The sequence below is a fragment of the Eretmochelys imbricata genome, chromosome 1, assembly GCF_965152235.1.
Source record: "Eretmochelys imbricata isolate rEreImb1 chromosome 1, rEreImb1.hap1, whole genome shotgun sequence".
NCBI lineage: Eukaryota > Metazoa > Chordata > Testudines > Cheloniidae > Eretmochelys > Eretmochelys imbricata.
The window spans coordinates 224,929,037-224,956,347 of NC_135572.1; the positions used below are offsets into that span (position 1 = coordinate 224,929,037).

Here is a 27,311-nt window from a genome sequence, read left to right on the forward strand (position 1 = left end):
GGCAATATACGTTACTAGGCATGTGACTAGGGACGTGGTACCGCCTGATCAGACTGAAAAAAACGCAACGCCCAACCTTCAACCCAAATCCAACCCCCCAGCCTACTCCTGTGGAGAGCTCTTATAAAAGAACCATCCTATGGGATTTACTTAGCATTCTGCAGAGAGGCTGTCACCCTGCTACATTCTGTAGGTCTTTAGCAGAAGGACTGACCCCTATTCTGTTTCACCCTTATTAAATGCTGTAGGACCCTAAAGGTGGAAAACTCTGTATCCTGTTCCATTCAGGTGCCCCCAGCCTGGGCTGGATTGGAAACAATGCCTTAAACAGGAAAGGCCTCATACACCAATCTCCAGCTCTCCTGAGCCTGGATTGCAACCAGGGCCCTGCCGAACTTGAGACTAGGTTGGATCTAGTGGTGACAGCTGTGTATCCTATTCCCTGATCTCCCGGAGCCAGGCCATCCCCTGGCCTTGGCTTTGGGGATTCTGGGTGAGTTGTCAGTTAAATTTGAATGCCTTCTATGGAGTCCGAGCTCATGCATTGGCCAGAGGAAAGATCAGCTTCTCTTGGTTTGCATTAAGGTCTCGGCTTTGACCTATGAACTCGATGTGATCATTGTTACCATAGCCTGGTCCCAGATGGACTCCCCCACCCTACTCTGCCTCTCCACCCTAATATTCTCTGTTTCCACCTGCCTGTGTGTGTGTCCATCCCGGTCTCCAGGTATACAGTATGTTCAGTTATCTCAAGGAGTACCCCTACATCATCAGAGACACTTACAATGACCCCTGTGATGGCCACAGGTGTCACAGGGGGAGTCTTGAGGCTTCTGCATCTCCAGGGACCTCTAGTTCTCCTTATCAGATGGCTGAGACTACTACTCCACCCTTCATGCATGAATATTATCACACCTATTCCTATGCTGTATCGCTACCTGATCTATATGAACTTTTGAAGGTAAAGTCTCTTCCCAACCCTCAACCGGTGTCCTAGGACCCCAGAATCTCAGACTCCAGACTCCCAGCTTGTGGTCCTTCCTGACCCCCAGACATCCAAATTCCCAGATCACTTGCCTCCCAAGTACTTAGAACTTCAGATTCCCAAATTCCCAGTACTCTGGATCCCAAGCTTCTGGACTAAGATTGCTGGAGCCCCACACTCTCAGCTCCCTAATACCCCAGAACTCCAGACCTCTTGAACCTTAGATCCCCAGTTCCCCTTTACCTCAGTCTCCTAGGCCACCAGAACTCAAAGTGCCAGACCTTCAGACTTCTGGACAGGAGGGAGGGAAGTAGGGAAGCCTAGGGGAAAGAAGGATGAGAGAGACAGAGAGAGAGAAAGAAGAAGGTTGGGGAAAGGAGGGAGAGAAGCAGAGGAGAAGAGAGGTGAGAGGTAGTAATGGGAAGAAGGGATGGAGGTTTGTGAAACAGATAAGGGAGGGTAATAACAATTGAAGGATTGATCAAGTGAGAAACCACAAGTCTGTGAGGTCATATGAGAAACAGATTACAAAGGTCAGGCTATTGCGATGAACATGTATGAGTTTGTGTGAGCCACTGCACTCTGTTGACTGCAATGAGAACTATTCATCTGTGTATCATAGGCACTATACAGCTGACAACTGATGGGGATTCTCCTTCATTTTGAATGGTCAGGGCCTGGGTTTTTGATGCCAAAGGATCTGAGTTCTACCCTAGATGTTTCTGTAAAGCTCTGAGTGGCCCTGGGGTGCAGCAGAGGGACAGCCATGACATCCTAAGAGGTCATTGTCACTGACTGGGATGTGGGCAGTCACATCTAGTGGTTAGAGCAGGAGTCAGTAGCCAGGACTCAGAGCCCAGAGTCAATGTCAGGGCCAAAATCAGAGATCAAGAATCAGAGCCAAGGGGTCAGACCCAGGTTACCTGGAGTGAGGCAGAGTAGGCGCAAGGCTGGGGAAAAGGCTAGAAACAAGCAGGCACCCTCACAACCATGGGCAATTGGCTTGAGCTACTGCTGAGCAGCTGTTGCTGCTGGGCTCAAGAGCCGGTCTGCTGATTGCTGACCCTCCCACCCATCGGGCAGCCTGCTATGAGCCAGCTGTGCTTGTTTGGTTGCCTAGGCACTGGCTCCGATGCAGGCCCTGCTTCCAGACAGTCGTTACAATACAAACCAAGCAGGTTTGTGCCCCAGTGATACTGGCCACCCACCCCTCCAGTTCCCTTCTCTTCCTTTACACCCAGAACGCAGTGCTGAAACTTTTAACCAACGTTAAAATCAAGTCTCCCATTGAGTGCCGCACTGGGACCACTTACCATGGAGTCTTCATGAGTACGTCTTGTTTTATCACTATTGCTGTCAAGGTTCCTTCCCCACTCTGAACTCTAGGGTACAGATGTGGGGACCTGCATGAAAACCCCCTAAGCTTACTTTTAACAGCTTAGGTTAAAGCTTCCCCAAGGTACAAACTATTTTACCCTTGGACTTCCACTGCCACCACCAAACTTTATCTGGGTTCCTGAGAAAACGTAGTTTGGAAACATCTTTCCCCCCAAAATCCTCCCAATCCTTGCACCCCACTTCCTGGGGAAGGTTTGGTAAAAATCCTCACCAATTTGCATAGGTGACCACAAACCCAAACCCTTGGATATTAGAACAATGAAAAAGCATTCAGTTTTCTTACAAGAAGACTTAATAGAAGTAAAAAAAGAATCACCTCTGTAAAATCAGGATGGTGAATACCTTACAGGGTAATTAGATTCAAAACATAGAGAATCCCTCTAGGCAAAACCTTAAGTTACAAAGAAGATACACGGAGAGGAATATTCATTCTATTCAGCACAGCTATTTTCTCAGCCATTTAAAGAAATCATAATCTAACACATACCTAACTAGATTACTTACTAAGTTCTAAGACTCCATTCCTGTTCTGTCCCCGGCAAAAGCATCACATAGACAGACACAGACCCTTTGTTTTTCTCCCTCCTCCCAGCTTTTGAAAGTATCTTGTCTCCTCATTGGTCATTTTGGTCAGGAGCCAGCGAGGTTACCTTTAGCTTCTTAACCTTTTACAGGTGAGAGGATTTTTCCTCTGGCCAGGAGGGATTTTAAAGGGGTTTACCCTTCCCTTTATATTTATGACTGGGAGGTGGGAGGGGTCAGGATCCTCTGTCTAGAAAAGAGAGAATAAGGAAAGATCAGCACTTGGTGGGAGTCTGGGCTCCTTTGGGGGAGGCAGAACACAAAGCAGCGGTAAGGAGGCTGGGTCCCTCAGAAGGGAGTATGGGCATGTGTTTGGGTGCTGTGAGAGGTCCCAGAAGCTGGGTTAGGATCAGGTGTCTTGTTGAGGGAGACAAGGTTGGAGGGGGTGCGGAGTGCTTTCAGGGGTTTCTTGCTCAAGAGGGAAGGGCCTATGAAGAGATCAGAATGGGAAGAGGGAGAGATGGGGAGCTGACTACAGGTCACTAGCACCTCAAGGGTTAGGGTGTGGCATGCCCAGTGCATGTGATGTGGGACGTGGGACAGTGCCATTGGCCCTAGAAAGAGCAGTGACTTTATTTTCTCCATCTGATGTGCCCTTGGCCCTAGTGATGCCTTCTAGCACTGACTAGTTTGGGTACCTCACCTTAGCTATGGTGGCACCTGTGAGCCACGCTTTTGGCACTGAGGAGGATGTGGTTAAGAACAGTAACGAGCCAGAAGGCAACGAGGCCGTGCAGGCATGTGCCGGGGTCCCGGAGACCTTCCTGTGGAGTCTGGTCCCCATCAAGTAAGTAGCTGTACTGTCACAGACCTCACAACCCCACCCCACCCCCACTGGGCGAGGGCTAATAGGGCTTGGATGGGAGCAGAGGCAGGGGAATGCTGCTGCTCTGTCTCCTGAGAGGAAGGGTGGCCTTGTGGTTTAGGGAGTAGCTGGGGCTCAGGAGGTCTGGGCTCAGTTCCCGTCTGCACAAGGGGGCTAACAGCACTTCTCTGCTGGATCTGTTTAGATTGTGAGCACTTCAGGACAGGTGCTGTCTCCCGCTCTATGTGCTCCAGTGCCCAGCACCGTGGGCCGGGCTGAGGTTGCACTTGTCGTCTGCACGTATCCCAGGGAGCGAGCCTGAGTGGGGAGACTGCTCCCAGCCAGGATTTTCATCTGGGGCCTTGGCTGGACGCAAATTTCTATTTGCAAAACGTTTGCATGTGTCTCCCATTCAATGTCCCTCCCAGTCCTTTCCCCTACCTCTGTGCCCCCCATGCACAGTCCCGGATTCCTAGCCCTCCACGTTTCTCTCAGCCTCCTATCCCCCTCCTCCAGAGCTCCACCTCTGCTCAGGCCAGGAGCCTGGGCTGAGCATGAGCTCAGTTTCTTTGTGTAACTGTTAAATATTGCTCTATGTACATAGGCTATCAGGTCTGTGGGCATCTGGCCCAGGCCACAATCTCAGCGATATGGTCCTTGCTGGGTGGACCCTCCTTGCTGAGAGCCTTTCCACTCCCAATCTGCCGGTGGGGATGCCTGCACTGGAGCTGGAGGTGTAATTCCCCACTCAAGGAGACAGCTCCACACTAGCTCTGATGGAGCTACTGTGATAAAATGGGCAGCACCAGAAGGGGCTAGCCAACATGAGTACATACCTAGGGCTCAACGGGCTGGCTGCTCCTGCTGCTTGCTCTGTGACGGCCACGCTGTTTTAGTGCACTGGCTTGATCAGAGCTAGCATGGGTACGTCTCTTCAAGCTCCAACTCCAGTGTAGACAGACCTTCTGGCTTCTCTTTACACCCCTGCTCTGTGTTAGTGTGGAGTATGTACACTCCATCACAAGCTCCTTACTCTGTCATTTCCCCACTGAAAAAACAACCAGCCCAGAATACTTAAATGCACCTCTTCTCAGTGAGGCCAACAAAACAAATGTGGAGTTTGTAGCCAGGCCATTTTGGAGATATCATGAGCCAGTAAAAGTCAGGGATATTTTCCAAAAAGTCAACTCCAGGAGTGGTTTTTTGTTGTTGTTGTTGTTTTTTTTTTTTTTTTTTTTTGAAACACCATCACTTCCTTTCTGAGTCCCCTCCAGCCCCTATCAGATCACCCAGAAAACCCTAGGATGAGATATAGCACGTGAAATTTCAGGGTAGCTGGTTCTTTCGGGTGAAGTGAAGGAGGTGTTGAAAATCAAGCGTATAATGGAGCACTAGCCTCCGTCTTAATTATCCAGTGGCAACTCATAACCTTAAGTTCCCCCCCTCGACTGCCCACTGTAGTGTGTTGGCAACAGTGGGGTGCTGATGGGACCCAGGGTTGCACAGTCCCATTCTGAAACAGCACCTCTCCCTGTCTCCCCAATGACTCAGGAGCTGCCAAGCTGCCACTCACAGTACCTGACACAATCACCGACTGGAAAGCCATGACTTTCTATACCTCAGAGCACAGTGGTTTGGGAATCTCTGAGACTGTCAGCCTGCGGACCTTCAAGCCCTTCTTTGTGGAACCGGCCTTGCCCTACTCTGTGATTCGGGGGGAGTCATTCCCCCTAAAGGTCAAAGTCTTCAGCTACCTAACACAGTGCATGGGGGTAAGTGGCTTATCTGGGGGGAAGGGCCCTCTAATAGTCTTTCCCCATTAACAGAGATCCAGACAAGGTGTTACCGCAGTGAAGGGTAGAACTCATCAATCACCTTGGAACAGGATCTCTGGGGATCCAGCCAGCTCTTCACAACCCCATCCCACCCCAGTCTCCCACATTGCCCCATTCCAGCAGGGCTGAACCCCACAAGAATTGTGGTGTCAGCTGAGGATTGATTGCTCCCAGGTTATTTGCCATACTAGGTGCCAATGACCCCTGACCTGGGACTAGGGGCCTGACTAACATCCAGATCAGAAGTTTGAGGGGAAGAGGCAGAAGCAAATCTCACCCCAGTTCCCCTTTTGTCTCACCCCAGATCCAGCTTAGCCTAAAGGACTCTGGGGATTTTGAGTTTGTGCAATCGAATGTCGAGTTCACTGCCTGCCTCTGCCCTGATTTGGCAAAAACCTTCTCCTGGGACGAGATGGCTACAAAACTGGGTAAGGAGGGGTGAGTGACTGGAACTGCAGGGCAGGGCTGAGGGGCACTGGCAGGGTGTGTGGGGAGCCCAGGGCTGGGATAGCAGGCGGGCTGCAGGGCAGGACTGAGAGGCCTGGGTGAACTGGAGGAAAGGATCCAGCTGACCAAATTCCAGGGCGGGTTTTCGATGGTCTAGTCAATATATTTACAATTGGTTTTACAGGGGAGGTGAATTTCACCATCACTGCTGGGGCAATTGAACGTGAGGATGTTTGCACAGAGAACATGACTGTTGTGCTAGAGACAGGAGGGAAAGATACAGTGAATAAACCCCTGCTGGTCAAGGTCAGGTCCTGCTGTGGGGCCCGCTGAGGATGCGGTTTGAAAAACTTTGTGTCAGTCACAGCCTTACACTGAACCATTGACTTATGTGGGGGAGTGGAGATAACCCCTGGTTAACCCCCGCGGGGGCAATCCAGGCCTGCCCAATGCCTCGTGGTGAGGCTGACTAGGGTGTCTTAATGAGCACAGATTGGTCTAAAACAGATACCTGGCCACTCTGAGAGGCATTTTGGGGGTCCCAGGAGGGTTACTGGGTAAAGGCGCTCCAGGGACCTGGTGGTGCTTATGTTGCCTTATTATCTGTCAATATTTCCCCTTCTGAGCCTGTTTGCACTCTCCCGCCAGGCAGAGGGACTGCCAGAGGAAAACACCCACACCTCCCTCCTGTGCCCGAAAGGTAGGGGGGGCACTCCTGGGGAATGTGGGGGAGGTGGCTGATGTTCTGCTGGACACCTATGTGTGCATGGAGGTGGGAGGTGAAACAGAAATAATGTCATCTACCAGCAACCCCCATGATATCGGGCTGGGCAAGAGGAGCCCTGATGAGAGGGGACAGACAGGGGCTGTGGGACCTTTGCGGGAAGGGGGCCGCTGTCAGACAAGAAGGTCTTTCATGGCAGCACAAGCTCCTGGTACCACTGAACAATTGAATAACCATGTCACAGAGCCACTATGCCACTCTGTCACTGACAGCTTGGGCCACCCTGCCTCGAAGGGTATGTCCACACAGCAGGGTAAACCCAGGATTAGTAGAACTCGAGTTAGCAGACCCTGGGTTCGTTAACCTAGGGCTTGAGCATCTACACTCTCTTGTAATCCCAGGTTAGGAATTGTTGAATCCTGGGTCCCAACCTGGGGCTCCAGCATCTACTCTGTATTATGAGGGCCCAAGTCCAACCATCCCTATCCCAGACTTCCTAGCACCTTCCCAAAATATGCCCTCTCTAGCCTATTGTTCTTGAGCAGAGTGGGGAAAAGTTGATTGTCCAGAACACAAAGAAAGTCAGCCCATAGGATTGTGGGATACTTTTGGCAGACTCCCAGAGCATGATTCCAATGGGGCCATCTCTACACTGCAAAGCCGCAGGGCTTGAACCCTGAGTCCCAGCTTGACGCAGGGCTTGGACCCTCCACCTCGGGGCGGGGGTAGGGGGTCCTGGGACCCTGGATCCAAGCCCTGGGTTAATGCGATTTGTGTGTAGATGGAGGGTGGTTAGGCTTGAGCCTGAGTTCAAACCTTGGATTTACATTGCAGTGTAGACATGTCTGGCCATATTATTCTGCCAGTAAGCCCCAGCACAACCGTATCCACTCTATCAGGCCATCATGATACCATGTTACAAGGCCCCAGCAACACTATGCAGCTCTACTATTCATCCACTGCATTTACCCACATGAGCATAACGGACAAACCCCCACACCCCATTCCATGGCCTGGAAGAAGACAAACCCTCCACCTTCGTCTCCCCATCAATATGGCTTCAGGGAAGGTGCGGGGAGTTCCCGTGCGGGCCTGTCAGTGTAACTTGCTGTAATGTTCACCATTCCTTTCGTGTCCCAGGAGACCATCGGTGTCCAGGGAATCTTTTGAATCCTGATGTCAATTATTGGCACGTTCAGATCCAGAGGATCCCACATCTCATTCGCCCCATGGGGATGCTTAGTGCAGGCTGGGCTTCCATGTCACTCCACCATGCTGACAGGCCAGTGCTTTTGTCGTTCGCAGGGAACACCACTTCAGAGACCATCACTCTGGCTGTGCCGGGGGATGTGGTGCCAGGGTCAGAGAGAGCGCATATTTCCACTCTAGATGAGGAGCGTCTGTCTGTCTGTCTGAGCCAGGGCTTCCTTGGAAAACAGGATTCTCCATGTAGGAGACTTTCTCCTTCTAATGCCCTCTTCTCACGGAGGATCAAATTCACCCCTGGTGGAACTCCACTTACTGTGATGATCGGTTTGTATAGAATTGTATGAGCTAAAGATGGAAGATTTCTGTTACCACAGCCCCCTTCTTGTCTATCCACCTGCCCTGAATCCCCTTAGCCAATGCAAGATTGTTCCCTGCAGGATCACTGCCCAGTCAGTGCGCCTCTTTCTCACACACTCTTTGTATATTTAAAATATACACATGTCCTTTGGAGGCATCTGAATGGGAGAAGCCCCATTATGAAGCTACTCCTAAAAGAGCAGGATAAAATGGACGACAACACTGCTCAAATACTTTTTTCATACAAAGCATAATTAACCTGTGCAACTCCCTGCTGCAGGATTTAGAGGAAAATGGCTTTGGGGGGTTAAAAAGGAGACCTATGAATGAGAACAGCATCTGCAGTGCCATTAGCTAGCATAATAATGACCAGGGCTCTGAAACCTCATGCTCTAGTGAATAAAGTGATCTCCACCTGGGAATCAATTGAAAATTCCCCCAACCAGTCCCCCCAAGAGGAAGTATTGCACAGTGATATGCATTATGGGGAATTTTTGCCTTCCTGTGACTCATCCTGCATTGGCCCCTCTGTTATAGAACTAGTAGGATTTGTCGTCTGGTTCAGCACAGTAGGAGGTAGGGTGACCAGACAGCAAGTGTGAAAAATCAGGACGGGGGTGGGGAGGTAATAGGAGCCTATATAAGAAAAAGACCCCAAAATTGGGACTGTCCCTGTAAAATCAGGACATCTGGTCACCCTAGTAGGAGGTGTGACATTGGACTTCTGAATGGGTCCTTAATCTGGACCAGTAATGATACCTCCTATGTCCCGGGTTCTCCTGTCACACCAACTTTACCCTGCCGTAACTCCATTGGCTTGACTCCTGATTCACACCAGAGTAGGGGAGAGGTGAATCAGGCCCTGTGTTTCTAGGTTATTTCACAGGCTATGTGAGCAAAAAGGATTTTTATGTACATCAATCTATAAAGCCCTCTATGGCATGGTTTGGTCCCACAGGAGACATCATGGGAACAGCACTGCAGAACATCGACGGCCTCCTGCAGATGTCCGCTGGATGCAGAGAGCAGAACATATGGTGCGTTTCGCCCCCAACGTCTTCATCACACGGTACCTGGAGGACACAGGCCAGAGATCAAACAGAAAGCTGCTGGCTTCCTGGAAAGCGGTGAGCGGATCTGAATTTAGGTTGTGGTGCTAGCTGTGAGAGGTCGCTGCGGGCTTGTCTACACCAGAAATTCTGCAGCGGTGCGGCTGTAGTGCTTCAGTGTAGATGCTACCTATGCTGCTGGGAGAGGCTCTCCCATTGGCAGAGGTAATCCACCTCCCCAAAAGGCGGCAGCTAGGCCAATGGACGAATTCTTCTCTCAACCTAATGCTGTCTACACAGGGGCCTTAGATGGGCTTAACTACATTGATCAGAGGCATGGACTTTTCACACCTCAGAGCAACATAAACTGGGTCAAGCTACTAAGCTGATCACATGATGAAGCTGTAAGGAGAGTCCTGCTCCCGGATTCCTAGCTGGGTGAATCCAGCATAACTCTACTGATGTCACAAGAGTTACTCCAGATTGATGTTGGTGTAAATGAGTGCAGAATCCTCTTTTATCCCATATCTGTACAAGGGGGACAATAATGCTTACACACCTCTGCCAATCCCTTTGGTGGAGCTGCTCAAGTGCAAAACTCTGAACATTATTATTATAAAGACGAACTGGGAGGGAGATCACTCACCCAAAGAATGGGATGGCTGCAAAACATCTTCACTGTCTGGCTGGCTCTCTGGAGGATACCAGCGACAGCTCCGGTATAAGCACATTGATGGCTCATACAGCGCCTTTGGAGAAGGCCATGGTCCAGAGAACACCTGGTAAGCAGAGATCCCCAGAGCATGAGCTGAGAGCTGGCTGAGCTCAGGTCAGGCATGGCAAAGAGGAACAGATCTGGCCAGGGAAGCACTGCCCTAAGTATAGGGAACCTGAGAAGGTTCGGAGCATCTGATGCTACTCTGAACTGACACTGGGGCTGGGAAATCTGACTCGGGAGCTGATGTACTGATTTGGGGGGGTCTCCATGTTTGGGTGTCCAAAGTTGGGCATCCCAACATAAGATGCCACCTTTTGAAAATCTGACTGCAAAAGCTTTCTCCTCTCACAAGACTCCCATGGCTCTTTGGGTAAGTCTATGCTGCACACCGAGTCTGGATCTGTGGGACCCCAGCTTGCGGACTTGGTTTTTTCAAACTAAGTGTCCGTGCTGCATTGCACACCTGGGTTTGCAGGTAGGTCCCTCAGTCATGCTGACACATCCTTACTGCACTACATAGAGCTTCTGACTCAGGTCTGCAGCTGGGATTTCAGCCCTGCTGTCCCCACCCGCACTTGGGGAATGAGGTGAGAATAGCAGGGACCAGAGGGGAGAAACAACACTGAATTATCAGAAGCTCCAAAATGTCCTGGTGGGAGGGCGTGAGTCCGAGCTCAGGGCTGAAAACTTCAGATCTTTTTTATTTTGTGTGTTGCTTCTGTTTGCCCCCTCCTACTCTCCTAATACTACATCGGGAGGCAGCCCATTTGTTTCACCCCACGCGCAAAATACAATGGGAGATACCATGATGTTTGTGTCCTTTTAGAAACCGTTCTTCTGGGACTAGCAACCCTCGCGTTCTCTGTCCCCCACCCATCTCTTGCCTGGCCTCAGGCTGACCGCTCTTGTCCTCAAGACATTTTGCCAAGCCCAGCACTCCATTCACATATGTAAGCAGTGTCAGGATGAGCTCCACCCTGACATCTGGTGGTGAGGTGTGGCAAGTTGTGGAAAAGAACTTCAGGGGCCGATCTCATTTGCATAGGCACACCCACCACGCCTAGAATGAGGCCATAGCTGCCCAAATGGTCACTTTGGCTGCTGTGGGATCCCCAGTGTCTCTGTTATTGGGGCAGGAAGAATAAATTGTTATTACCCTGATTATGGGAACTGTGCTTGGAACTGTACGTGGCCTTTTGTTATGATGGAGGGACTCACCATCAACTAAGTAGCACTCGCTAGGCAAGGGTCATGGGTTCCAAAATTCTGTGAATTGAGAGAGGTTGGGTACAAGTATTAATACTTGGTGGCATAGGCCCCTTGGTGAGGGCCTTACATGCTAATTGCACTTCCTCCTCTCTCCACTGTGGAATATCAGAGTTAATTTTGATTCTATTAGGAGTCTAGTTACAGGCTGCTGAGCTCATTTTGGGCTAATGGTGTACCAGCATTGAGGCTCCCTTACTACAAGCTGAATTCACCAAGGAGCTGAACTGACTAAGAGCTGAAATCACTGAGCATTGTGTTAAGTAGTGGGGGAGCCTGAAGATATATTGTGGAGCAGTTTATGGGATGGCTGGAGTGCCTTGTGGACAGGCTGGTGGAGCAGTTCATAGGACGGTGGGAGCTGCTTTTGGGAGGTGGAGTGGAGCAGTTTGTGGACTGGCTGGTGGAGCAGTGGAGTGGAGCCGAGTGAAGCAGTTCGTGAGGTGGCTGGTGGAGCGAAGGCCTATGGAGCTGTGGGGCGGTCAGCTTCAGATCATGTAAGGTGCCCTTTACCTCTCTCTCTTCCCCCCCCCCCCACCCCATCTCCACCCAGGTTGGGAGGTAAAGCTCTGCAGATAAACTTTTGAACTCTGGGGCTGCCAGGGACAGAGACTTTTGGATCATTGGATTTTTGGGACTTTGGGTGATTTGGGGTTGCTGGACTCAAGAAACAAAGGGAAAGGGACATGCCCCAATTTGCTTGGGGTGGGTTTTTTTGCTCATGGGTTGTGTTACGAATCCTGTTGGTGGTGTTTCCCCAACATAATGCCACATTGTTTCTCTCTGTTATTAAAAAGCTTTTTGCTACACTCGGACTATGTGCTTGCGAGAGGGGAAGTATTGCCTCTTGGAGGCGCCCAGCGGGAGTGGTATATATTTGTCCCAGGTCACTGGGTGGGGGCTCGAGCCGGTTTGCATTGTGTTATTGGAATGAATCCCCTAGATATTGAACCCGGCCCTTGTTGCTGCCAACTCTGACGGGCAGAAGGGTTATACATAGACAAGCAGAACATAAAGGATGCTGCCAGGGCCCTGACCTGGAGCCAGATGCCATCCGGCTGCTTCCAGATCATGGGGAAGCTCTTCAGCAACGGCTTGATGGTACAACGCACCCCCCGCTGCTTTCCGGACTCCCCAGTTTTGCCTCCCACTCTGTTCCCTGAGCTGTATGTCAGGAGCAAAGCCCAGCTACACTGCTGGGGAAGCCATGTCACTGGACAGCCTGCCCTATGGAGCCAGGATCTCCCCTGATCCAGGGCTGTGCTTGGTCGGGGCCATATTTATCTGGGGTGGTGAATGTAGAGCTAGGCCAAAAATTTTGGCTGAAACTTTTTTGGTGAAAAATGCAAATTGAGCAGCACCGAAACAGTTTGCAAATTTGGGTCGGCCTTGCTGAATTGTTTTGGCCAAAAAAAAAAGGTGATAAAACATTTTGATTTTTTGGGGGGGCTTCAGAACAACTTTTTGTTTCAAAGTTTCTTTCCATTTAATTTTTAAACCAATGCAAGCGTTACAGAGAGACTCAAAATCGGAACAAAACATTTTGTTCAAACCAAAAGGAAATATTTTTCCATGTTTCGATTTCCAAAAAAGTTTCATTTTCAGTTTAATGCGAAGTGATTTCCCCCCCCCCCCCATGTTTTGGAATTGGCAGACAACCAAAAACTCGGTTATTTTCCCTGCTCTCTAACTGCGGCTGTGGAGATCCCCACTCCTCTGGGAAAGGGACAGCCGACAAGTGCCCTGAGCCAACCCCATCTCCAACCAATCCTGCCTGCTACCCCTGCAGGAACTGCCCCTGCTGCCAGACTGTCCCATGACCCCTCAGCAAGCAGCCTGGTCTGCCTTCCCCAGTACCGAATGCTACTCAGAAGGCAGAGAGTGACAGAAAGGAAATGGGGAGGGAGCTGCATCACCAACATGTGGTGCATCTTGATATAAATCCATGGTATATTCACATTTTGAATACTGCGTGCAGATGTGGTCACCCCATCTCAAAAAAGACATATTGGAAAAGGTTCAGAAAAGGGCAACAAAAATTATTAGGGGTATGGAATGGCTGCCATATGAGGAGAGATTAATCAGACTGGGACTTTTCAGCTTGGAAAGGGGGCCTAAGATAGAGGTCTATAAAATCATGACTGGTGTAGAGAAAGTGAATAAGTGTTGTTTACTCCTTCTCATAACACAAGAACTAGGGGTCACCCAATGAAATTAATAGGCAGCAGGTTTAAAACAAACAGAAGTATTTCTTCACACAACACACAGTCAACCTGTGGAACTCCTTGCCAGAGGATGTTGTGAAGGCCAAGGCTATAACAGGTTCAAAAAAGATCTAGCTAAGTTCATGGAGGATAGGTCAATCGATGGCTATTAGCCAGGATGGGCAGGGATGGTGTCCCTAGCTTCTGTTTGCCAGAAGCTGGGAATCGGCGACTGGGCACACTGGGAGACAAAGTGGTCGGGGAAGGGAAATCAGCCCAGTGCTCTCTGGAAGAAGAGAGCGGTTTGTGCTAGGAAGGTGTGTGCTGTGAGGGGAAAGCTGCTTCATCAGAGGTGGAAGCTCCAACACCCTTCCCAGATCACCTCTTCCCAAGTAAATGGTACCATGGCTGTGGTAGGTGCAGCTGTGTTCCATTTAGGGAGGTGGCTTAGGGAGAGCTGGGCTGGGGAAGCAAAGACTGGAAACCTCCCCGTGCTCTGATCTCATTGTGTTTCCTTTCCTCTTCTCTAGCTGTTGGGGAATTATACGGTGCAGTGGAGGAAGGACTTGGGCTGAGCGCTGTCATCACCACAACCCTCATTCGCTCTGGGCTGCTGCAGTCGGTGAGTATCAGCAGCAGGAACATGCTCTCTGAAAACAGTGTGCTCTGCATGTACTCTCCCTCATGGCAGCATGATCTGTATGTGCTCCAGGTGCTCGCCGACTGCCTAATCAGAGCACACGCGGCCTATACACTCCGCATATCTGCGCACATTCTGTCGGCACTGCCCTCCGTTAGGTACCTCGATAATGTGTGTCACTCCCTTGTTTGCATTCTAGGACCCAGTCTTGCAGAAAGCTCTGAAGTGCAGAAAGGATCTAGTCAATGCTGATCCTGGCAGTTCCAGCCTCTACAGCCAGGCACGAGTAGCAAATGCCTTTGCTCTGGTTGGGGATGAGGTAATGAGGAAAAAAAATAGTAAACGGATTGGATCAATCAGCCATCCTAGCAGGTATGACAATCCGCAGGTTAGGATGGAGACACTAACACAGCTGTGAGGGGAACCCAGGACAGGAATAGCAGGGGGGCTGCAGGGCAGGGACAAGAGGCATTGGCAGAGCTGGGTGAGGAGCCCAGCACTGGAATAGCAAGGGGGCTGCAGGACAGGACTGAGGGACATTGGGAGGGCCAGTAGCTGTTGGCCAAGCCCTCACTGAAGACAATATACACTAGGTGTCTTTCCCATCCACTTCTCCTCAGATGGGCAAATGTAGTGGACCCAGCAGCCCAAACCGAAGGAGGGATCCATGTACTGGTATCGGGCTCCATCCGTTGATGTGGAGCTGACATCTAGCATCCTCATGGTTCATTTTTTGAAGCCAAACTTGTCTTCTGCTGACATCGGAAAAGCATCCCAGATCGTGAGCTGGCTCACCAAGCAGCAGAACCCCTACGGAGGCTTTGCCTCAACCCAGGTAACCTGCTGCTTCCCTCACAGGCAGAGAACCCACCTTGATCTGGGGGCTGTAAGAGTAATGGGCTGTAGGCCATAATGCTGTCCTGGGGGGAACAAACCACCTAGCCTGGGAGGCTGTGTGGAGCTACCTGCATGTGGGGGCTGGGGGGAAATCTTTCTCCAGCTCATGCTATCTATTCTAGGGGAAGCCTCAATCTCTTCCTATGTTGCCCCTCATTGTGGTGTGAGGGGTGGGGCAGGAGGAGGGATGGGAGTTCAGACTCTGTTTTCCCCATCATATGTCTGTTCCCCAGGACACTGTGGTTGCCCTTGAAGCCTTAGCCTTGTATGCCCTCAAGACCTACAGCAAAGATGGTCCTGACCTCCCTGCTTCCATCTCCTCTGAGGGCTTCAGCCATGAGATCCAGGTGGACACCACCAACCGGCTTCTGCTGCAGACGGCGCAGCTGCCAGCCATCCCCAGCAGCTACACAGTGCAGGCTCAGGGCCACGGATGCCTGTTCCTCCAGGTCAGTCTGGGCAAGGGAGAGGGGTCCTCTCTGGGGGAAGACCCTATTGAGCCAGCCATGGGTACAGGAAGGAGATGAACATACTCCCTGGTATTCAGCCTGGACTGGAGAGCAGGCAGTTGGGAACTACCCTTCCCCACCAGGCCAGAGGAGCTGCTGTCTTCCAGGAGGCCTGGTGGCCAATTGCCAGACACAGCGGGACAGTGCAGCCACCCAACCTACCCAGTCCTCAGTATGGTCCTTTCCCCCGGCTGTGTGAGACAGCAGAAGGCCTGGAGAGCGCAGTTTGCTCTGTGACATCTGCCCCTGCACTGGGGCTCTCTGTCCATGTCTGCCTCTCTCTGTGTCTCCTGACAGACCACCCTGCGATACAACATCCCTCCTCCAAGGAGCGACCTCACCTTTGCGCTGTCTGTGAGGACGGAGTGCATCGGCCTGAATGCTGCCCGCTTTCCTGTCACCATTCAAAGCCGGTAGGAGACCCACGGCTGCCACTCGCCATCCCTGTGCATGGGAGCTTCTGGCTCTGTTAGCCTCCAGCTCTGTAGCAATCTCCAGCCAGCCAGGGTCCCCCTTTCCCACTCCTCTTGGGAGGCCTAAGTGCTGCTGCGGACCCAGTCTTCCTAGGACAGGGTCCTCCCCCATCCTCCCAAGCACCATGGACGTTACTAGCCCTGGGGTGAGCGGTGCAGGCTGTGGCCCTGACCTGAGCAGTGCTGATCACCCCCAGCTCCCCATGAAGTGTTCAGCATCTTGCAGGATTAGGCCCTGAAACACTAATGTGGAGGGACATGCACAACACACGGGCTGAACCAGCCCTGACACTCAGCTCAGACCTCCCCCGCCCCAGCAGTTTGTCACTCCAGCCTCCTCTGCCTTTCCCAGGCCTGGTTAGGGTCAGAATCGCTGGCATGCCAGCGAGAGGGTGAGATCTCCCTGCTGTGAATCTCCAGCCCCAACTGGAAGCAATAAATACCAGGAACTCCTGAGGAATTTGTTCTCTTGTAACTTTGGACACAGTTGGTAGGGGAGGTGCTATGGAGAGTAAATGGGGGGCACATATCCAGGGGTGTGTGTATTTATTACACTGCAGTTATGGAGAGGGATGCTGGCAGGAGAATGCCTATAGAGAGAAGCAGATCTCTCTGTCTGGCTCCCAACGGCCAAGCTGGAATCTGTCTGCTCCATGGATCACAGTCTCACAGGGTGATGTTCCTCTCTTCTATCCCTGGGCTCTTGCTGCAGCTACACTGGGAACCGTGTGTCCACCAACGTGGTGCTGATCAAGGTGAAGATGCTGTCTGGCTACAGCCCTGTGACAGAGTCCTTGGAAGAGGTGAGCGTGCACACAGCCGCCTACAGCCCTCCATAAAGTCTGTGTGCCGGGAAAACTGGTTTGTAGCCACGAGGAGGCTTATCCGCAAAGCAGTAAGAAGAAATGTATGTGTGCATTCCAGTGGGCAGAGAAATCCAGTTCTAGCTCTTCTCCTCCCAGAGGCCACAGCACCCACAGTCCATCCCAGGACTCTAGGAGTGGGATTCTGGTCACCCAGGACAATCACCACCCACCCCTTCCCTTGAACGTATCACACTTGCCTGCATGCAGGCAAGACTCCCTGGAGACAGATGTTCCATGCTGGAGTCTTTGGGTTTGTTTTCTATTCTCAGTTAAAGAAAATGCCCGTGGTGAAGAAAATTGAAAGAGAAGTTGAACAAGTCACCCTCTACTTGGATGAGGTGAGTTCAACTCAAACTTCCTTTTAGCTCTAAAATAAACTAGTCTCTAATTTCAAGCGCCCAGCCTGAGACACCTATAGCCTGGTTCGCAAGGATGTTGAGCACCAACAGCACCGCTGATTTCACCTGGAGCAGTGAGTGCTTGGCACCTCTGAGAACCAGGCCCAACTAACCCAGTGTAGCTCCTTGTTCCCCTCTCGTGATCGGACCACGTGGAGAGTTAGTCTTTTGCTACCTTCGTGTTACCTGACCTGATCCTTTAGCTGAAGCAGTAGAGGCTCATGCTTTTAGATCCAGAGATGCCAGATTCAGTCCCCACAGACAATCCAACCAGGGTGTCATTGCCAACAAGAGGGGATACAATTTTAGACTTGGTTTTAGTAGGTGGTGAGGACATTGTAGAGGAAATAACCTTGGATCGAGTGATCATGAGTTGATTCAGTTTAAATGAAACGGAAGGGTAATCAATACCAGGTCATCCCGAGCTGTGGTTTTTTTATTTCAAAAGGGCAGCCCTTGGGAAATGAAGGGAGTTAGTTAAAGAAGTCAGCTGGACTGGCGAGCTCAAGGACTTAAATGCGGAAGAGGCTTGGAGTTTCTTCAAATCAACTATACAAAACCTATCTGACATTTTTGCATCCCAAGTAAGGGGAAGAAACTTGTAGGAAATGACTCCAGACCCAGTTAGATGAATAACCACCTCACCAGGGTGATTAGGAGTAAGCAGAGAGCTTATAGGGAATGGAAAAAGGGGTTGACTAGCAAAGAAAGCTACAGCTTGGAAGATAGAAAATGTTGGCATAAAGTAAAAATTGCTAAAAGTCAAGCTCTTACCATGAAAAATTTAAAAAAACCCTCTTATTATTAATTTTGTTATATAACTAAAAAGAGAATAAGGAAGGATGAGGTTGGGCCACTATGCAGTGTGGATGGGAAGAATATTAAAGCTAATCTAGATGTGGCCCAAAAACTAGATGAATACTTTGCCTCGGTTTTCAGTAAGGATGATAATGTGGAACCTGGGCATGAAAGCAGGACAGTTGTTGGAAATGAGTGTCTAGAATTGAAAATGACCACATCTGAGGTGGAAAGAAAATTGAAAGAGCTTAATGTGCTCAAATCAGGGGGACTGGATAATATCCATCCCAAAATACTGAAACTTACATCTGAGATTGCTAGGCTCATAGCAATGATTTTTAATAAATCCACCTATTTGGGAGTAGTCCCATATGACTGGAGAATAACTAACATCATACCTCTAGTTAAGAAAGGGAAGAAAAGTGATCTGGGCAATTACAGCCTGATCTCAGTAGTATGCAAGGTTTTAGAGCAAATTGTGAAGGCAAGAATAATTATATTCGTAGAGGTAAAGGGGATGCAATGCAACATGGGTGTACCAAAGGTAGGGCATCCCAGACTAGCCTGATTTCTTTCTTTGGAAAAGGAACTGGTATTTTAGATAAGGGAAGTGCGGTAGATCTAATATACTTGGACTGCAGTAAAGCATTTGACACAGTACCACATGGGAAGTTATTAGTTAAATTAGGGAAGACAGGGTCAGTACAAGCATTGTATGGTGGAAAAAGAACTGGCTAAAGAGGAGGAGGAAATGGTTGTGCTGAAAGGTGGATTATTGGACTCAAGCGAGGTTACTAGCAGAGCTCCTCAAGGATCAGTCTTGGGGCCAATCTTATGCAATATTTTTATTAATGACCTTAGCACAGAAAAGGAAATTTCCTGATGATACACGGTTAGGAGGCATCGTCAATAGAGAGGAGGATCGGAATATTACACAGGAACATGTGGATGACTTTGAAGACTGGAGTGGAATCCAGAAATGGAATAAAATTCAATAGTACAAAGTGCAAGGTCATGCACTTAGGTTCTAATAATAAGAATTTCTGCTACAAGCTGGGGGCTCATCAGTTAAAAGGACAGAGAAAGAGGGAGACCTGGGTGTTAAGGCTGACCATAGGATGACTATGAGACACAAGTGTGATGTGGCTGAGAAAAGAGCAAATGCAATCCTAGAATGTATCCGATATTACACTCAGGGAGGTGATGTATCAGGCGAGTCATTTCCAGTAGAGAGAGAAATATTAATGCCATTATTCAAGGCACTGGTAAGACCTCATCTGGAATACTGTGTACAATTTCTGGTTGTCCACGTTCAGGAAAGATGAATTTAAACTGAAACAGATGCAGACAAGCTGTTAGTATGATCAGGGGAACGAAGGGCCTATTTTATGAGAAGAGACTGGAAGGGCTTGGCTTATTCAATCTAGCAAAAAGAAGGGTGATTGTTCACTATAAATACATCGGGGAAATGACAGGGAGGGTGAAGAGCTACTTAAGCTAAAGGATAATGCTGGCACAAGAACAAATGAATGTAAATTAGCCATGAACAAATTCAGGGTGGAAATTAGAAGTTTTCTTACCATCAGACAGCTGAGGTTCTGGAACAACCACCCTGTGGGGGGAAACCACTGAATTTGTTTCAAGAGAGCTGGATGAACGTATGAGTGTGATTGTGTGACAGAGGTGCATGTGATGGTGGGAGCAGGGCTCAGCAGCCCCACGGCTCACTTCTGGTTTATGTCCTGTGTTCCTAAAGCTCATGCTTCAGGGCTTCAGCCGACCACCTGCCAGGGCCAGGAAGGGATTTTTTCCCCCCAGTGTATTTTGGGAGGTTTTTTTTTTTTTTTAATCGCCTTCCTCTGAAGCAGCAGGGATGGCTGGGGCTGGAGATGGGACTGAGGGAGGGTGGGCCAGGGGCTCTGAGCTGGCACCGAGCATTTTCTCTCTCAGATGCTGGGCTGGCTGGGTCTTGCTCACAAGCTCAGGGTCTAACATCACCATGTCTGGGGTTGAAAAGAAATTTTCCGCCCTGTCAGACTGGCAGAGACCCTGGGTTTTTTCTCCTTTCTGTGCAGTGTGAGTCATATGCCAGGATCACCTGGGTATATCTCACTTAATTATTTCCCTGTCATTGCAGGGGCCTCAGTCACTGGTGCACCTTGGTCCCTCCTAGTCTCTGCCTGTGGCACATAATAGTGTAGTCTCCTGAGGACTGTAATACTCGGTGTCATTTTGGTTGGGTTGAGTGTGCGGGTGCTGGGTGGTGGTGGTGATGAACTGTGATATACAGCAGGTCAGACTAGGTGATCGGGCAGGAAACATCCCTTCTGGCCTTAAACGCTGTCTCTCTCTGTCTTGGTTTTACACCAGTCCACAGTATGTGACATGCTGCCAGATCAGAATTCTCCACTCATCCACGCTGGTGCTAACATTCTGACTGCACATTGCACTGGTCGACACAACTGCACAAGGCGCATGGCAGGGGACAGTCAGGCCCCAGGTGTCTAAAGAGTGGCACAGATGGAGGCACCCACAGTTCAAGGTCACATTTGAGCATCAAGGTATAAAGAAAGGGGAAATCTCCCGTGGGCCTACAGCTGGGATCAGGGCTGACCGTGGTGTACAGTGAAAAGAGGACTCTCGAAATGGGACTAGGATGATAGTGCATTTCCATGGTGGGTGACCCCCCCTCCCTACAGAGGCTGGCTGTAGGCGAACATTATCACACAAGATCTTGGTTCTGGCTGTAATGTCTGCCTTTGCATCTCTGCTCTTTAGCTGACTCGGGACTCAGTACTTTACCCTTGTGGTGCAGCAAGAAATCCAAGTGAAGGACCTGAAGCCTGCCAACGCGAAGGACTCTGATTACTACATGCCGGGTGAGCTCAGAACTGCTGACCAGTGGCTATACTATTTCAGAAGTCTGGAGCCCGATCCTGCAAGGCGCTGGGCACTCACAGCACCCCTTGAAATCGATGCCTGTCATGGTAGCGCAGCACCTCTCAGGATGAGCAATTTGTAGCGGCAGCTCAGAACCTCAGGTTCCTTCAAATTGAAGCTGATGGAGAGACCTGTCTGATAGCGAATATCTGGCCAATCCCTCCCTCAGCCCTGCGTCCTGCCCCCTGCTGTACACGTGCTAGCTGAGCTTGCTCTCCGGTGTCCTAGTGAGCAGTCTGTTCACTGCAGCGGAGTGAGCGCTAGGGTGAAGCAGACAGGGGCCGGGGGCAGAGATTTCCCTGCAGAGATCCAGGGCTGTAGAACTTGCTCTTCAGGCAGATCCAGCTGAGCCCGGAGCCTGCGAACTTTAGGGCATGCTGCAAGTGCCAGTGTTTTCATAATGGATGGACTGATGATGTCTCCTCTGGGAGCCTGACCCTTCTGACAAAAGAAGAGGACAGAACCCAAAAGAGCTTTCCTTTTGTGTGAGGGAATGTAGACAGAGAGGCACAATGGTGGGTGGTTTAGGTAATAGGGAAAATAATATCCCGTCTGCCCTGGGATCTTCAAGAGGTGAGGAGCTAGAGACATATCAAGGAGTGGTGTTGTTCTGGGCCAACTCTGAGGCCACCAAGGATGTCACTGTTCTTGGAATGCACTGCTCCAAAAGCCAAGGCCCTGACCATTTGAGCTAAAGGAGAATCCCCCATAGCTGTTACCAGTGCAGGGCCTATGACACACAGATCAGCAATTCTGAGTCTAGCCAGTCTAGGGTATGCTCCCTCGTTATTATGAGCAAATGTGCTGGCATTGCATTCGGCTCTGCTTTCATGGTTTCTGACAAATGTGTTTCATGGTCAATTTCCCTGCCTCTTACAGAAGAAAATGCTGTGACAGACTACGGCGCCCCCTGCCTATGAGGTGAGTAGGTGGTGCATCCTCTCATGCTTTGTGTGTGACTAACTGGTACACACTGGGAGGCCTGAAAGTTTCATTCAAGAAAAACACCAAGCTGGGACAAGCATGCTGAGGGTAGGAGGGGACTCGCATACAGCAGAACCTCGTTTATCTGATCTAATTGGGACCAGAGCCGGATCAGATCAACATAAATCCAGACAACTGCAGAATGGGAAAGCACAATGCTGCGGCACCCTCTAGTGGCCACAGGAGAGATGGCCCCTTTCTGGACTTGGGTGCGAGGGTTATCCGGTTAGCCTGGACAGATGGTTAATGGAGGGTCGGATAAATGGGGTTCGACTGTAATTAAGGGGAATGCTTCTGCCAGTATTTAAATTGGGGTGATGAGAGAATCTGTATTGCTGATCCCCCTGAACCATCCAGTTACGCAGCTTGGGGCTGGCTGGAAATGGGGCTGGAATGACGAAAGGCTGCAGAGCTGTCCTCCGGGGTCCGTGAGTGCTCAAGCCCTGCGGCGTCTGTTAGTCAGGCCAGTAGGAGTCATACACCTCCTGTTGTCATAAGAGTGGCTCTACTCTGTGGCTGAACAGAACGCAGTAGCAAGTTAACTGGCTGGTTAGGGGCCCATGTCATTATTGCAAGGATTTTACTGAGCCCCAGAATGGATCCTGATCACTCTGTATTTAGACAGAGATCAACGTCTGTTTCAATAGAGCTACAGGCTCCTCCTCGTGAGGCAGGGCTGTGTATGAGCAGAGCACTAGACTTGGATTTTGGACATCTAGACTCTGTTCTTGGCTCCGCTGGATGACCCTGGACAAATAATTTGATCTGTGCACTTTCCTTTCCCCTTATCTGTACAAGAGGTATGGGAGTGGGAAGATACCTGTCTCCAAAGGGTGCAGTGATGCTCAGCTTATTCATATGTGCAAAGCGCTTTAACATTCCCAGATGAAAGATGCTAGGGGGGGAAATGTTATTGTAATGAACAGGCTGGTGTGCATCTGCAATACTGCCTTCTGCTGGATGGAATCAGCACTACCCAAAACTTACTCCACTGACAGTGTAGGGTCTGTGACAGCGAGATTCTCCTCTGGCTTTAGCTCAAGTGGCTGCGGCCTGGGATGTTGAAGCAGCAGGCGGGGATTGCTGTTGCTGTGAAGTTCCATGTGGCCAAAGTGTCCTAAATCTCCATCGGCTGCTTGTATTGTTTTTTCTCAGGGTTGTGTGTGTCTTTCTTTTCCCCTCCTCTCCTCAGTCATGGACACTTTAAGTCCTTTTCTTTCCTCTTCACAGGATTGGGATAGTCAGCTGCTGACAGCTTTCCAACAGGCCTTTGTCAATCGTGCCCCGCTGATGTCCGATACCATAGTGAGAGATTATGGGTGACGGGACTAATCAATTGCCAGAACCAGGGAACTCACATCTGCTGGTGATGCACCAACATCATCCCTGTGGGATCCCATCATTCTGCAGTGACCATCAAACCAACCTTGCATGCAATTGTTTTAATTCTTTTCCTTGGGCAAGTCCCCAGATTAAATTGACTTGAAGCCAAAGACACCCTCCCCCTGGAAAGGAAAGTCAGACAGGGACTGTGAGCAGGGAAGGAAGCCCTAATCCAGTCTCCCCAGCCAGAAGCTCCTCCGTGAATCCCTCACAGGTTCCCCACACTGTAGCACAGCCATTGCCTTCCCCACTTCCCAGCAGGAGGCTGCAGGAATCTCACTGAGCTGTGGTGGGAGTCACTGCTGGATGCCTCGCTTCCATCCAGCCTCCTCCCCCTGCGCTGAAAGACAGGGCAGAGCCATTACCCAGCAGACAGGGGGCAGCAGTTCACCCCAAACACTTGGCGATTCTGTCCCCCTTGGTATCATCTGGGAAAGCAGCTGGGCTGCTGTGTTAGAGCCAGGAGAGACAGGCAGGACGGGTGTGATCCAGCCCGACCACTCCCCTTGGCCTCAGTGGGCTTTGGGGCAGGCCCTGCCTTGGCCAGCAGTAGGTGGGCTCCTGAGCTCCTTGGTCAGAGTTCTGTCTTAGATCCAGCCCCAGTGAAGTGCTTCCTGGAGTGAGGCTCCATTTTATTCCTTCAGAGGCAGCTTGCACAGAGCCAGCTACAGCTACCTGGCATGTGCACTGCTTGCAGGAACCACCAGGAGGCGGGGACAAATACCTCAGCCCCACTCCAAAGGCCAGATCCCTCCTTCTCCCCCTAGACAAGGTGGCACCATCCCAGCTGCTGCTCCCTATTTGCCCCATGACAAGCAGGGCTCCTGCCTCCCCACAACTCCTCCCTCCCACCACAAGGGTGTCAACTCCAAGCACAACAGAGAGGTTCTTCCAACCCTCACTCAGCCCCTCTTCCCCAGTCCCCTGCAGTGGCTTCCTCACTGTGTCCTGACCAGTGCTCCCCACTACCTAGCAGCCACCCCACTGTCTCCTGGGGCATCTCCTGCCCTCTGGATTCCCATCATACCCCACCCCAGACATCCACTCTCACCCACCCCGCCCCCAGCTGTCAGCTCCCGAGCCACTGGTTAGCCTCACTGTGGGCCAGAGCTCACACCTACCTCAGCTGCAGACAGCATTATAGTCAGCCAGGGCTCGCTCCTCTGCAATGGGAAACAAGAAAGCCAGAATTACACCCAGAGGAGAGGGTGCAGAGTCTCACACCAGCTCCCTTCAGCCACAGCCTGGAGGCCAGGAAGAGCCTGAGCTCCCTGCCTGGATACACAGCAGCCACCACCACCCACCTGGCTGGTAGTAGTCATAGACTTTGATGTTGGCTGGTTTCAGGCCCTTCACCTCGATCTCTTGTTCCAATTGCAGGACGAAGGTCTGTGACTCATCGCTCAGCTTGTGGAGGTAGGAGGGAGACCAGCAGGGAAAGGGAGGGATAGAGAGAAAGAAGTTACACAGCTGCTTTGGTCAGGGCTTGACGTGACTTTCTCCACTTGCAGCGCTTCAGGCTGTTAGAGGGTCAGGACTTTAGAAAAGGAGCAACTACTAGGATTGGCAAACACCCGACAGAGTGACAGGGCTATACAAGCTACCCCACTGCACAGCTCTCCCAATGCCCCTCAGTCCTGCCCTGCAGCCCCCCTGCTAGTCCTGGGCTCCCCACACAGCTCTACCAGTGCCCCTCAGTCCTGCCCTGCGGCTCAGCTACCCCCACTTCTTGTCCAAACCAAAAGCTCTTGCTCAAATTTACCTTCTCTAGATAAATGAAGATTGCATCAATTTTCACCTCCGTTTTCCTAACGAGGGGTCTCTGCTGCAGCTGAGACAGGAGATAAGAGAATTTCTGAGCTCCTCTTCCTCACCGCAGGGAAGAGAGTGTGACCGGGTCTATAGGTTCGGAGGAATGGTGTGAGAAGTGCCCCGCCCCTGCCCTTATGTCAGGTTTCATTTCCTCAGACGTCCCCTCATGGAGAGTTTATTCATAGATTCCGAGGCCGGAAGGTACCACTGTGACCTCAACACAGACCATAGAACATCCCCAAAATAATTCCTAGAGCAGATCTTGATTTAAACATTGTCAGTGATTGAGACCCCATCATGACTGCCGGTAACTTGTTCTAGTGGTTCATTATTGTCACTGTTAAAAATGTGTGCTTTATTCATGATAATTCTTGCAGGCCTAGGGAAGAGCAGGTTCCTGCCTGGATGCTTTCCAAATGAGCTGGGACAATCTCCCCATCCCAGCAGCGAAGGGCATGGATATGCTGTACGTGACCGACCCTGTCTTGGGTGTCAGTCTGTAAATCCTCTCAGCAGCAGCTGGAGCAGTTCTGGGTCTGCCTGCTGGACTTGAGCTCTGATTCACAATCAGGCCAGCTACTGTTTGGTCTGACTCCTCGCCCAGCTCATGAATGCTAGTACTGCTCCAGACACAGGGGAGGGGAGGCTCTAGATTCCCGGATGCTAGGCAGCCTGGGAGTAGTGTGTAGAGAGAGATCAGTGGTTGCCCAAGGTGGTTCAAAGGCTCCAAGTCTTACAGGAGGTTGCAGGGGCAGCTGAGTGAGGGTCCTCACAGCTGTCTAAGAGCCTCTGTCTGTGGAAGCTCCCTCCCCTCTCAGCAAGGACAGATCCCACCAGTGATTCACCACCTCACCCTTTGCCATGGCCCCCATTCTGATGCCAAGATTCCTTACCGATGTGTGGGAGCCTGAAGCCAGACTGAATCCAGACAACAGGGAGACCTCCAGAATCACCATGTTGGAAGTGACTCTGCTCCCGATGTAGCTGGGAGTGGGGAGATGGTCAGACTGTGAGCCGGGGCTAAATGAGGCTGTAACATTTCCTCCCCATCAGTCCTCACCAGCACTAGCCCTCCTGTGCACAGGGACTGGTGCCCAGCGTCCTGGGAGGGAGATGAGGCCTTGGCATTTGAAGATGTGGGGGCTAATGGGATCACACTGCTCTGAGCTGCCCCAGCCTCTTGGGTATCCCTCAGAGATTCCCTTTTCTGTACCTATCAGGCTCCTCCCCCAGCTGGATAAAGCTACAGGACCCTCACACTGTCCCACCCCATTGCCAGGCACCTGGTCCTGACCTTCCTCCCCATCCCTCCCTGCTGTCCTTTCCCCACACGGATGAGCACCCCAGCCCTTTGGCTTGCCTTGTTCCCAGCTGCCAAAGCTCTCTGTATCCCCCCCGCCCCCCCAGGTGGCCTGAACCCCTGCCCAGCTCTGACACTCCCTGCTCTGCGCCAGGCAGGGGCTGCGTCCCAGGTGAGTGATGTATACATGGGGGGAATCGCAGGGTCACCTGACGTGGATGCGGACGGTGAGGAAGCACGCATTGCCCTGGGCGCAGTCCATCAGCTGCGTGGTGACGCGCAGAGAGAATGTCATGGAGACCCGTGGAGGAGGCTCGTTGTATCTCAGCACCGTCTGCAGAGGAGCGAGAGAAGGGGAAGTGACAGATCCGAAATTCCACGCAGAGGGAAGCGGCAGAATTCCCACACCCCACCAGTAACACTTCCCCCTTGTCTCAGACACACTTCCCCGTGACTCACCTGGGCATAGACGCAGCCGCTGCCCTGGGCCTGCACTGCGAACTCCCCGGGGATTTCCGTCAGCAGCGCGTGCTGCAGTAGCAGCCGGTTCTTGTGGGTGACCTGGAACTTCCTCTCAAAGCTCCTCTGAGACTTCACCGTCACTGTCACCTGTGCCAATGCGCTGAACGTCCGGGCTGCGTACTTAGCCAGGGCCTGCAGCGCGACCACCGTGTCCTGGCGAGGGAGAGACAGCTACCTCACTGTTTGTGTCAAACCCTGCGGGCACAGGGA

The 27,311-nt window shown here is 51.1% G+C and overlaps 1 protein-coding gene across 1 annotated transcript in view; it reads right to left on the reverse strand.

Annotated features, from left to right (window-relative positions):
- Positions 1 to 24,589: 24,589 nt before the first annotated feature.
- LOC144269984 (alpha-2-macroglobulin-like protein 1) overlaps positions 24,590 to 27,311 on the reverse strand; it is a 28,796-nt gene continuing 26,074 nt past the window's right edge. The window contains exons 30-35 of the mRNA XM_077826163.1: positions 27,039 to 27,254; positions 26,789 to 26,913; positions 26,173 to 26,263; positions 25,230 to 25,298; positions 24,772 to 24,874; positions 24,590 to 24,630 (exon numbers count right to left, since the gene is read on the reverse strand). Of these exons, the coding sequence (XP_077682289.1) occupies positions 24,590 to 24,630; positions 24,772 to 24,874; positions 25,230 to 25,298; positions 26,173 to 26,263; positions 26,789 to 26,913; positions 27,039 to 27,254 (645 nt within the window). The remainder of the gene's footprint in view (positions 24,631 to 24,771; positions 24,875 to 25,229; positions 25,299 to 26,172; positions 26,264 to 26,788; positions 26,914 to 27,038; positions 27,255 to 27,311) is intronic.